The sequence below is a fragment of the Paroedura picta genome, chromosome 18, assembly GCF_049243985.1.
Source record: "Paroedura picta isolate Pp20150507F chromosome 18, Ppicta_v3.0, whole genome shotgun sequence".
Lineage (NCBI taxonomy): Eukaryota > Metazoa > Chordata > Lepidosauria > Squamata > Gekkonidae > Paroedura > Paroedura picta.
Window position 1 is genome coordinate 5,888,778 of NC_135386.1, and position 12,985 is coordinate 5,901,762.

At 51.4% G+C, this 12,985-nt stretch overlaps 1 protein-coding gene across 8 annotated transcripts in view; it reads right to left on the reverse strand.

The window, feature by feature from the left end:
* GRAMD2A (GRAM domain containing 2A) overlaps positions 1-12,985 on the reverse strand; it is a 39,338-nt gene that overhangs the window by 4,487 nt on the left and 21,866 nt on the right. For all 8 annotated transcript variants that reach the window (XM_077318034.1, XM_077318029.1, XM_077318033.1 and 5 more), the window contains 9 exons: positions 12,040-12,135; positions 11,467-11,524; positions 9,590-9,662; positions 8,748-8,851; positions 6,589-6,687; positions 5,776-5,847; positions 2,525-2,587; positions 2,184-2,340; positions 169-271 (listed from right to left, as the gene is read on the reverse strand). In XM_077318034.1, coding sequence (XP_077174149.1) covers positions 169-271; positions 2,184-2,340; positions 2,525-2,587; positions 5,776-5,847; positions 6,589-6,687; positions 8,748-8,851; positions 9,590-9,662; positions 11,467-11,524; positions 12,040-12,125 — 815 coding nt within the window. In that variant the 5' untranslated portion in view covers positions 12,126-12,135. The remainder of the gene's footprint in view (positions 1-168; positions 272-2,183; positions 2,341-2,524; positions 2,588-5,775; positions 5,848-6,588; positions 6,688-8,747; positions 8,852-9,589; positions 9,663-11,466; positions 11,525-12,039; positions 12,136-12,985) is intronic.

The window sequence follows — 12,985 nt, forward strand, 5'->3', positions numbered from 1 at the left end:
GCCAGCAGTAGCTGAGCCAGTAGGCACAGATCTTGGCCTTAAGGACGACGGCACCTGTTTTGTTTTCTGGCCACAAAGCAGCAGACATTGTTGCTGGGCACCGCCAGGTTTGGCCCTGAGACGGCCGATTGTGCCAGGCCTGCCCACCCGGCTGGACTCCCAACTTACAGCACAATGAAGACTTTCAGCAACTGGTAATCGGAAGGCCTCAGCTCGGCTTTGTGGCTTTCCTCTGTCTCCAACTCCTCTTCTTCCGTGTTTATTGCACTCTCTGGAACAAAAGCACCGACAGGAAGGTTTATGTATCGTGGGCACAGAGCGCTGGCAGGAGGATCAATGGAGCCAGAGAGTGGAGAAGGTATGTTTCTTGGCAAAGTGCATATACTCATTTCAGCCAAGTGTGGATCTAAAGAGCCTTGGGACCACACGTTATAAAGCTTCCCCAGGAATTATTGGGCAAAACTTGCACTTCCCGGGAGTACGTAGACTAGTATGGTAAGAGAGAAGGAGAAAAGGGGGGGAGGGCTGTGGTTCAGTGGAAGAGCCTTTGCAGGCAGAAGGTCCCAGGTTCAATTCCTGGCTTCTTCAGCTCAAAAAGGCCCAACACCACTCAGAAGGACCGATGGTCTGATCCTGAATAAGGCAGTTTCAAAAGAAAGGAGCACTTCATCACACTGCATTGTTTATTTCAGGCCAGAACTGGGTAGCGCATAAGATTCTTTCCTCTTCCATTTGTTCCTCACAACAGTCTTGCGAGGGAGGCCGCACAGAGTGGCAGCGACTGGTCCCAAAGGCCCCCGGTGGGTTTCACGGCTGAGCCAGGCTTTGATAAAGGATCCCCCTGCAGTCCCAGTCCACACCCCTTAACCAGGCCGGATCTCGGATTATTTGCCCAACACTGGAACGTAACGCTCAATCAAAATGGATCCGTCGACGTTTTGACATTTCCTTGTGGGAACACACCCTTCTTGTAACGGACAGTTAATACTTCCTCGGCGTCCAGACAAAAATGTAAACGTCGGCCGGGGGTGGAGGTGGGGAGAAGACGGCAGCAGTTGCTTAACTTGGCTCCATGGAAGGCGACATGCCCCAGTCCAAGAGTGGGAAAGCTCAGTCCCGCTGCTGGAACGGTGCAGCTGGACTTCTGCCGCATTCGAGCCGGCTCCATTTGAGCCTGCCCCATTCCTGTTCCGCCTGCTCTACGGCGCAAGCAGAGTGCCTCCGATTAATCACGGCCACAGGCTGCTCTTGCAGCAGAAAATAGGCTGGGTCTGGAGGCCCATGTGGCTCAGGGAGGGATTGTGGATCAATCTCTCACAAGGCTGATGGGAGGGGAGAACCACACACACTGCCCTGAGCTCTCGGGGGGAAAGGCAAGATGGAAAAAACGACGACAGCTTGCCAGACTGTCAAGGAAGGCCGACGCCGGCCGTGGATTTCTGCTGGCGAGGACGGCCTCCCCGAAAGAGTGACATCTCTCCCCAGGGGCAGACAGCTGCTTAGCTGGCTGTGAAAAGCTCAAAAGCTTCAGGGTATAGGGTTGGACATTTTGACCCCGGTGTCAACTCACATCCAGTTTTGGCCGATCAGGCAGGAAAACTGTTCAGGCTAAAACTCCTTGCCTGGAAACTGAGCTCCGTGAGGACTCTCTGCAAACAAAACGCTGTTCTGTCATCCCGAAGGTGCACCGACTCCAGTAACGAGTGCCAAATTTTACACACACACAAAAAGCTCAACGGGAGTTATTTTCCTTCCATTGTGCTACCCCAAGCGCCGGTGCCAACAGATAAACATGAGCCCAGCTGCCGTGCAGGTGGATCGTTCCTCCCTCAGGCCTTCGGCCGGATGCAAAACTGCATGTGCATGGGGTTGTTTATAGTTTCCCTTTGACCTCTGTGTAGGCTGTGTTAACATTGGTTTGATAGAGGTGTGTTGGGAGGGAGGAAGCTTCAGTGTTGTCTACCTAGCACTGTCCTTGGAACCATGAGCTCTGGAGGTTGGATTGGACCTTCTGCATGCCAAACAGATACTCTTCCCCTAAGCCAGAATCCCAGAGCAAGGTCTTTCCCATACCCTTCTGCCTGGTCCTTTTAGAAGAGATGCCGGGGATAGAACCTGGGACCTTCTGCATGCCAAGTAGATGCTCTACCCACTGAGCCGCAGCCCCTCCGGCTTCCCCTTACCTGATATCAGAGGCTCCTCCGAGTTGCACGAACTCTCCTTGGTGCTGAGGCTGCTGATGGAAGCCCGGTGGATGCACTGGAAGCCCGTGTCTGGGAGGGCCAGCGACAGCGACGCCGGGGACCCCTTCCTCCACTTCACTTCGGGGACGATCACCTCCTGCGGAAAACACCGGATGTGAGTCACTGTCTGCACAAAGGTACCAAGGCCTGATCTGGGCCATCAGCTCACAGGCAGACCAGAAGAGCAAGGTATTCTCCAACACAGCTTGCAGGGCTTCCAATCTGACAGCTCACCCCTCCTGCCCTAGCTCTATGCCTGGTCCTGGGCATCTGGGTCTTACCAGCGACACGGCATCCGGCTCTTCCGTCAGCTCTTTCAAGCTCAAACTCTTCTTGCTTGAGACCTGCCAAGGGCAAGAAAATACAGTTTGACTCAGCCGATAAGTTGCTGGAGATGGGGGGCTGGAAGGGCAGCAGTGCCGGCAAGGCAAGGGCTCTTGCCCCATCGGCAGTCTTGGCTGTGCTGCAAACGCATACTGGTCCTCCATGGCAGAAGTGCTTGAGTGGGCCATTCACGGGGGATGCCTGTTCAGCGCCCCACATCCATGCACTTCTCGGTTTCTCCTCAAGGGCCTTCTGAACCCAGTCTTCCACAAGGCCTCAACATCCCATGCAGTAGGGCCCCAGGGATTACTGGGAGGAGGGGGGAGGTCCTGGTTATCCCCCATGTTTGCAATTGATCTCCAGATTACAGGAATCAGTTCCTCTGGGGGAAATTGATGCCCTGAAGGGTAGACTCTATGGTTTTCTTATTGGGTTCAATGTCAAGAAAAAAAATCATTTGACTTGGAAGGACAAAGGCTTTATGCAATGTCCCCAACCCTCTGCATTTCCCTGTTAAAGGGAAATGCTGTTCCAACAAATGACAAAGAAGACCTGACTCCAATGGGAACAAGAGAAAGAAATTTTACATACAGAAATAAAAACCATCTTGCATGGAAATTTAACTTACTGTGAACAGATTAACTTCCAAAATGGTTTAACTTACTCCAGCTCCAAGCCCAGATAAGAGAGATTAAACAGAAGCCATGCAAGGACCAAATAAGGTGGGCATCTAACCAAGGAGAGGGTGGGGCCAAATGCGAGGCCTCCCTGAGGGAGAGAATTCTCTTAACCCTTTCTCTCCCAGATCTTCTTGCAAGGAGAGTTATGCTATCCAACAATTACACCCCCACTGAGGCTGCTGCCCTCCCTAAGCTCCAGGAATTTCCCAACTCAGTGCTGGCAAACCTACCTGGAGAAAAGGGCTACTCTGGAGGGAGGGCTTTATGGCACAGTACCCTGCTGAGGTCCCCCTACCCCTCCCAGATTTGCAGGTTATTCCCACCTCCAGAGCTGGCAAATGCTTCCATGATCATAGCACCGAATTCAGCACACTAAACCCATGAGCATCTAATTTCTAGCTGGTGTGCAGAAAGAAAGTCAGTTTCCCAGCAAATACATTTTTAAAATGCGAATGGTGCTTTTGCCCCTCAGCTGCAGGCCAAGGCTATGCTCATGCAGCCAGATGAGGGACCTTGGGCTAGTCACAGTTCTCTTAGGGATGATCTCACAGAGCAGTTCTCTTAGAGCTTTCTCAGCCCCGCCTACTTGTGGGGAGAGGAAGGGAAGGCGATTATCAGCCGTTCTGATGCTCCTTCAGGGACAGAAAAGCAGGGTACAAAAAAAACCCCAACTCTTCTTCTTCCTCCTCTACTTTATGCTTATATAGGAAAAAAAGTGATTTTCTTTTCTGAAGGACACAGAACCACTGTCATATATCACGAACAAACCAGGCCAAACAGCTTCCCTTTCTGCAGGGCTTCTTTTTTAAAACCTCGGCATATGTCCCAGAGCCTAAAAGGCTCAACGCGGAAGCCTCCGTATGCCAAAAATGTTAAGTGCTGCCACGGCAAACTTATAAATAATATCCAGGCACACCATTCGGGCCAATAAATTCCAGTCAGGTCGGCTTTGCTTCTGCAGGGATGACAAATGGTTCCATGTCACAAAACAGAGCCAGGATCTATTTCTCTATGGACGTCTGGCGGAAAGCCAGGGAGAGTCCCACCGTCCCTGAACGGAACGAGAATCTATAGCCAGGTGGGGAAGAGCATGCTCTTCATACAGAAGGCAGCAAGTCTGAGCCCCAGCAGTCCAGCTGAAGAGGGTGTCGAGCAGCCGCCAGCCTGGAAAAGGTTCTGAACGGAGACTCCGGAAGGCTACCAAGAAACACAGCCTGGTCTGGTGCTTTCATCCTGTATCTGGCAGGTCCAGACAGGCAACAGAGGGCTCCAATGTGTTTGTCTATCCAGGAAAATGTACACGCCCTATCTTCGGAGACCTGTGTGAGGCGCCTCACAGGTAAATCCCACAGAATAAAACTGTTTCCAGGCAGGCCCGATGAATTTTATTATTTCCCTCCTTAGAATCATAGAAGAAGCATAGAATCATAGAGTTGGAAGGGACCTCGTGGGTCATCTAGTCCAACCCCCTGCTCAATGCAGGACACTCACAACCCTGTTGCTCATCTACTGTAACCTGCCACCCCCTTGAGCCTTCACAGAATCAGCCTCCCCATCAAATGGCTATCCAGCCTCTGCTTAAAAATTTCCAAGGTTGTTCTAAGAACAAGGCTTAGGGTTGCCAGCTTGGGGAAAACTTGGAGATTTGAGGGGCGGAGTCTGAAGAAAGCGGGGTTTGGGTAGGGGAGGGACCTCCAAAGGGCATAGCACCATAGAGTCCACCCTCAGAAGCTTCACTCGGTCAACGTTCTAGAAATCTGTCTCACATATCTAGGAGACAAGGCATGTCGAGTATACTTATTTCATCCTTAGCTTAGGCCTTTTTAGTCACTCTTAGCTTAGGCCTTTTTTTAGCCTAGCTCATTGAGCAAGCAGCCAGTGCAGGGGGGCCCGGAACCCGAGAAGAGCTCCTAAAAGTGTCGGGACCCCCAAAATGTTGAGAAGGGCTGTTGTGGATGACTGAGCACCCTAGAAACCTGCTCTAGAACGGGGCTCGTGAGTGTGGTGGCACCCGCCGCCCCCTTTCTAGGTGCCCACCCAATCTTTTTAGAGATAGGGTAATGCGCCGTGGGGGTGGAGGTGGCTTTTGCCCAGCAAAGCTGCTCGGGGGCCACTGGAGATACGGTGCAGATTATTGAGAATGTTTTGGCAGCAGCTGCCACCACAGCACAAGAATCTCCACGGTGAAGGGAAACTGTGCCTTCTGCGCTGGCCATTTTGTGGCTGCTCCTCCCCTGCTGGGTCAGAATCCCAAAGTTGCCCGAAGGCTCTGCTCTAGACCCCCTGTACAGATTTGAATCAGCATGCGCCTCCGGTCCCATCCCACGTCTCCCGCACTGCCAGGACTGCCTTCTCGTATGGTCCCATGACTCCCACTCCCATGGCAAGGAAATGGCCCCGCGCCCCTTTGACAGAAGGACCAGTAAGTCAAGCAAGCGGGACAAGGAGGAAGGAGGGCTGACGTGTGCCACCCTCTGGGCTTCTAAAGCAGGGGATGACATTTCTCCCGGGGTAGCTTTTGGGGTTACCTGCAGGTGGGTGCAGACTCTCCGCAGCACATCGTACACACTGTCCCGCGAGATCAGGGACACAAAGATGTACTGGAAATTTAGAAAGAAAGACAGGGTTAAGGGACCACCATACAGGGGAGTTTTTGGGGGAAGGGGCAAGCCAGCAGCTGCTTCATCATTTCCGCGTTTGGAGACAAACGTATGGATTTTTTATTCATCTCCCTCCCTTTCTGATGTGACAGATTTAAACCGAAATTGTTGCTTTTTATTCTATGACTTTTCCTTGTCGATTTGGCCCTCCTGATTTTTTAATTCTATTTGGCCAGTTTCGACAAAAACTAAACCGGGGGGAAACGGCCAGCTCTTAGGCGACCAAGCAAAGTGAAACTGGAGGCCCGGTTTCAAGGAAGAGCCAGGATGGTGTGGAGGGGACAGCTTCAGCCTAGAAGACGGGAGACCCAGGTTTGAAGGGCCAGGACCCAGGGGGCCGAGGATGGCCCGACCTTGTTAGATCAGGGTTTCTCAACCGGGGTTTAGAGCCAGCATCCGGCTTCTCAACACGGCTTGTTTTTATGCCTGGTCTTTCCCGAATATTGTGGTGTGGATGCTGTGCGGTAAATGAGCATCAGCAATCTGTGTGGTCCCTGCTGCCCACTGCAACGTTCCGGCTGGCCAGAAGCACTAAAATAAACACGCTTGAGCCAGACCAGACTGGTATTCAGAGGTGAAACCTGCTTGTAGCTCGAGGAGGACAGCTCTGTGTCAAGGGAGATCCCCCTGGGCTACGCAGAGGAACGCTGGTGGGAGATTCAGCCGGTCTCTCTCGCTCACCTTTCGGCTTGCGTTGGTGGTGATGGCCAGTCCATTGGGCAACAGGCGGGCTGTTTTGTGCTTTTTTATCAGCTGGACAGAGATGACGGGAATAACCACCTGAAATGGAAAAGGCGCGTACAAATGGAAGAAGGTTATAGGGATGCTGGTGACTGGCACGGTCTGCAAACAGGGAAGGGCTATAGAGCCTAACCCTTTCTTGCTCAAATGTAATCAACAGTGGTTTCTTCAGGACTTGATTTCACGTGCTTAAGACGGCAATCCCAAGCAGATCCAATTTCTTAGCCAAATGGCTTGCTCACCCCCCAAAAAAAATCCTATTTGGAAAAGGCACTTTCCCACCTTGAGACTAGCAAGGCAACCAACACTCCGGGTGAACAGTGTGTGTGCAATTATGTATTTGGTAGGCACCTATTGGCTAGCGCCCGTGACGTGGAACACACCCCTCCCCGCTGTGCCAGAACATTATTATAGAACTTTTTTCCTGAACATTTAAGTATTTAAAGCTGCATTCCTCAGGAGGTGAAAGGCCAGGTGTACTTCAGCCCATTTAAGCACACATTTCCTGCTTAAGATGTTACTTGCATGCAACCACTGACTGTCAAGGGGGCAGGATAAGAGATGGACCAGGGACATTTACAGTGTTGCACTGTTTCTATTCCTCTTTCCTTGTACCTATCCATGGCCAGCCTTGCTGCTTCGCAGAAATAAATAACACTCTTCACAGCTGTAGAGATTTGATAATGGTCCCAAGACAGACCTCAGTATAAAAAAAAAATCACCTTTCAGTGTGCAGGATATAGGAGAGTAATGCAAGCACACTGGCCCACAGAGGAGCTAGGAAAATGATTTGAGCAGTCCCAGAAAAAATTCAAGGGTGCTGTTAAAAATAAAAAGTGAGATGCAAAGTCAGAAGAATTTCACTCGACAGGCTGAGAGGAGTGGAAAGCAGCCTTCCTCCTGCTCGATCTTTGCTTAAATAGGTAGAGCTGTCGATATAAATAACTTGGCATTTTTATTTTATTTTTAAGGAAGTCTGTTCTAAAAAGGGAAGGAAGTTCTCCACTGAACTGCGGCGTTTGGCTGATGACCTCCGAACAACAAATCCAGCAGCGGGACTGGACAGCCGAGGCGCCCTGGATCGAAACCCGCACTCCGGGGCCACGTGGACAACTAAAGAAATTCCCCTGCGAACTTGGGAGCACTATTCATGTGTGCATAAAAATCTGAAAGCTTTAAATTCCCTCCAGAATGAAATAAATGTTTCAAAACACCTTACTTTGGTCTTAGAGTAGCTGAGCTTAGCGGCAGCTGCAACTCTGGAGCCCCACAGCAGAGGCGGCTAAAACTCTGAGCCCCCTGGCTTGCTGTGGGGCATTCTGGGACCCGCTTGGGATGCAGAGCAGCTCCCAAACCCTGCCACAGCAGGGCCCAGGGGGGAGGGGTGGTGGTGGTGGGGAAGCAATGGGAGGGGAGAATGGAATTCCTTCCTTGTTGGAACTAACCCACACAGTTAACAGAGCACACGGACTCTGCCCCCCTTCCCCATGGGACTAAACCAACGCACACAAATATCAGAGGGAGGGAAGCAGACTGTGCTATTGTCACGCGTACAGGACGGACTCTGCGTGCACATATAGGCGCAACGGGATAACTGCACATGTTGGTCACAGGTGAACCAACACAGCAATTCCGGGAGGAGAAAGGACCTGCGATAAAACAGAATTCCGATTCCGAAAGCAGGATTTCATCAAGATATACTTCCTCAATTGCCGGGCGTTGGGTTCAGCCTCTGATAAAGCAATCGAGCTAAACAAAGGCACTGCTAAGCCTTGGCCAATTTGTTCTTTCTGCCCGAAGCGGCTTCCTCGGGGGAGTGGCTTCTCGACTCCCTGAAGGAACCAGTTTCCTGGGTCTGCTTCACTTGGGATTTCAGCTAGGTTGAGGGCACTGACTTCTTTAGAGGCCTCAGCCAGCCCTGTCCCTGTTCCCCAACCGCAAATCCCACGCTCACTTACTCACGAGCAAATCCCACGCAAAATCCTGGCAGGATTGCTTCCCCGGAAACATGCAGAGTTCAGCAGCAGACCACCCCACTCCCCCCGTGACCTTTGGAAAGCCCCGACCTTCTCCTTCACCAAAAGAGCACCCCGACTTACCTTGATGTCTTTTCCGAAAAGGTTTGCATAGAAGCAGAGCCAGTTGGGGGAAATGTAGAGCCGACCTTGGATGAGGATGTCTCTCTGGAGGGCGCAGGAGCAGACTGCAAGAGAGACAAGGATCATGGCCACCTCCGTCCCCAAACCTGACCGTGAATCTCGGCCACAGACCGAGTCATTGGCTGAGCTCAAATTGCCAGCCTACGGCCAGAGGTGGCAGAAACCAGGAAGTCGTCAGCCTCAAGGAGCAGATGTGACCCATCATCCCACACCCCTCTTTCTGGCTATAAGGTGGGATAGGAGAAGTGCAAGCCCCCAGTGTGTCTCTTGTTCATATAGGGAACTGTAGTCCATGGACATCTGGAGGGCCGCAGTTTGACTACCCCTGATCAAATCGATAAACTACCATCACGGACACCATTAAAATCACATGTTCCGTTAAAAGCATTTTGCGATGATCACAGTACATCTGCCAATGGATCTGAACATTGGGAGGGACCTCTGGATTGCAGGATCTTCTCTGAATATTCTCTGTGGGGACCGGCCAGGCAGATGTTATTCGGCGTTGTATTCCTGGCCTCAACCACAGGCTTGGTGGAATAGCTGAAACCCTCATGGAGTAAAACAGCGCCTAAACTGCTTTCCGGCTTTGCTAGATCCTGGCAGTGTTGTAAAAACCACAGCAGGCAAAAAAGGTGCAAACTCCAAGATGCTACGGCTTTATCGCGTTCGCCTTCTCAGAAACTGCAACCGTGCCGCAGAAGGGCTCCCCGACCTGCACGTCCCTCTGTCTGCCACAAGGTGGCAGCCTCCGCTTCCTGTTCCCCTCCCTTCCAACTCACCTTTCAGCACGCTCTCCTCCGTGGGGATGTCCTTGAATAACTTGTGGTACTGGGAATTGTACTTATTTGGAGCCTGGAAATCAAGCAAGAGACAAGGAGTCAGGAAGGCACAGCGATCCCTCCAACGACGGTGCCGATAGGTGGATATCAAATGCTAAATTAGAGATACGGAGGTTTTGTGGTTCTGTTTTTCTCCCAGCAACAACAACAGTGATTGTAGGATCCGTTGCAGAAAGCTCTGCTTGCGGAGATAAATACAGAGGAAGCATCCTGCAGGGAAGAAAACGGCTCCGAGAGGGATATGGGGAGACCTGGGCCCTGGAACCGTGTTGCTACAATAAGGAGTTGCAGAGTCCAGAGCTGTTTCTCTGATTTTTTGGCCTCTCCTTCCTTCTCAGCTTCCCTCTGCCTTGCGCATGCAGCCCAGCTGCGCACCAAGGACACAGCTCCCCGCCAGAATGTGCAGAGAGCCCCACGTGCCGCTAAAGAGAACAATTCACGGATCGTGGCACTAATCCAGCGACGGCGTTGTAGGAGAGGAGGAGAAAGCGAGAACGTCTCCAACGCCTCCTCACAGGGAGCCACCCAGAGAACAAAGCAGGAGCACCTGCTAATTGCATTTCGATGGCAGAGCGTGGCGGGGAGCGGCCGCCCCCACAGCTCCAGTTTAAATCCAGGCGGAACCTCTGCTAAAGGGCACCTTGCGGCTGGGGAGGGAAGGAAGAGTTCACCCACAATTGCGGGTGTCCCGTAAGCCACAAGTCTGCAATTGGAGGAGGCTAAGTGGCTGGCCAGGATCCAGGCCATGATCTACCTGGTACCGTACTTGCAGGAGAATACTGATAAGAGAAAAGCTCTCTCGTTTGCACACCAGTGTCTGACCCAGGCTCCATGGTGCTGGAAGCAGGGGTTGCCTCTTCTTTCCCAGAAAAACATTAGTGCTCCTCTAGGAGGTTCCCTGGTTTTGCTTCTGAGGTTTCTCAAGCCTGTTTTGCTACGAAGTTTAGGGAAGCCTAGATGGCTGCCATGGGGATGGCAGGTGTTTCCCACCCCTGGACGGGGTGCTTTTTATGTTACAAAAATCAGGAATTGGGTCAATATACTATTGTAATGATATATGTAGTAATGTGTGTAACAGCTCTTCCATATTCCCAGTTTTAATTTTTTTTAAGTCTCTAGCCTTTCCCTTGCAGAGATATAAGGGGAAATGCATGTGCCTGCAAAGGGTCTACAGACTATTTAAAAAAGAATGAAACATGAGAATTCAGAGAACCTGTTACACCTATTGTTACAATACTGTATTGATCTAACAGTAATCTTCTGGCAACTTTTCAAAACAATGAAACTGTTTTTTAGCGTAGTGGTTAAAAAGCCGCAGACTCTAAGCTGAAGAGCCGGGTTTGATTTTCCACTCCTCCACATGCAGCCAGCTGGGTGACCTTGGGCAGAGGCTGTAAATCTTAGAAGATCTCAGGCCCATGAAGAAAGCTAATGGAATGAGGTCCAAAACCAAATCGTTCCTTTCCAAACAACCTGTCCCTTTCTCTTCTAGAGCAAGGATAGCAATTTGGTGGCTTGTCACCCTCCGGCAAAGACATTTTGCCCTTCCACGGAACAGAGACAAAAAAACACATTCCGCTGCAATAAAGCAGTCAGAGCAGCCTACGGCTGGGGGAAAGGTGAAAACGCAGCAGATGTCACTCAGCCGGATGCCCGCGAGGATCAAGCCAAGGGCAGGAAGAGAAGCCAGAGGAGAGGAAATGGCATTGCAAGACAGATGGCCTCCGGAGGAAAGGTACACAGCACCCCTCTAGCCCCACAGTCCTGGAGACTGTGACAAGCAGCAGGGGGTGCCGATCCCCACTTCCCTGACTCACCACTTCCCGGTGGCATTTCTTCAGCTCCTCCTCCTTGACAGCGTCACTCAAGTGGAGGCTGAAAGGCAAACAGAGACCCCCTTTGAAGCAAACAGCGGATGTCAAGCCAGCACCCCGTCCCTTGAAAGGCGGCCCTGATCTCCTTGCAGCCAAGGAACCCAGCGCAAGCAGCTAAGGGCCTGAGGGTTTCGGTCGCAGGGGACCAGTTCTCTACAGACAGGGGAGAAAGGAACTCCGCTGGGAAATGTTCACAAGGCCTTCCTATGGACAGCTGGCGGCTTGGAGTTGGGAAATCCTCGCTCCGTCCCCTCCAAGAGTCTGGGAATCCCTGGGCCCAAAGAAATCCGCCTGGCCTCAACCAGGGACAGAGCTGGCTGCCAATAAAGGTGTTCTGATTCTGAGACAGCGCAAGCAATGATCAAGCTTTAAAGTGATTAGAAATCCGTCCCCCCCACACAGATGGAAAACCCCGAGAAGGTGGCTGGTGGAGACCATCCAAGCCAGGAAAAGGGGAACAAAAGTCGAACTTTGGCCTGGAATCGGGTCCTTTAGAATCCAGCCCTTGATGCTCACCTGCCGTTGGGAGACTCCAGGCTCTTTTCCTTCTGCGGTGCCTCTGGCTTGTCCGGGCTGTGCATGGGCCCTGCTCTCTCATGCATCGGTTTCGTGCTGCAGGCAAACAGAGGGGAGAAGGTGAAATAGGCATTTGTTTATTGTTTGTTTATTTATTTTTATTGTATTTATATACTGCCCTCCCCGAAGGCTCAGGGCGGTTTGCATGAAACAAGAAAATGATACCGTTAACTCCATTTATAGTAACAACAAGGCGATAACAATAACGTTAACATAATAACAATAACGTTAAAGAGCGGTGGAGACTGCAAAGAGCATCAGCTCAACTCATACTGCGGCCCAGTGGGTTGGGCAGATTTGTAGCATAGGTTTACGGCGCAGAAATGAGCATGTTGGGTGGGTCATGGCAGATACGCAGGGTGCGAGCCCTGCCGCTGGAAACACTGATTCAGTTCAGCTATGCTGAAATTGCAGCGTTTCCCTTCCAGACGCTTTCTGGAAGCTCCAAACCACGGATTCTTTGTTGAACGCTGGTTACGACGCTTAGGAACCCTTTCACCTAAGTGTCTGCTGCAGGGAAGAAACGAGGGGTTGTACATGCCAGTTTTCCTGATGATAAATGAGGGACTTCCTCTGTAGGGAAGCACAGAGCTCTCCAGCACAACGGAAACAAGACGGCCTCGGAAATGGCACACTTTTGGCAGAACAACGGTTGCCAAAAGAGAGATTCAAGCGGGTAGCCCTGTTGGTCTGAAGGTGCACGGCGAAATTTGAGTCCAGCGGCACCTTGAAGACCAACAAAGATTTATTCAAGGCGTGAGCTGTCGTGTGCAGGCACACTTTCACAGGCATTGTCTGCGGAAGTGTGCTTGCACACAAAAACTCATGCCTTGAAGGACTCTTTCTTGGTCTTCAAGGTGTTACTGGGATCAAATTGAGTGGCTTC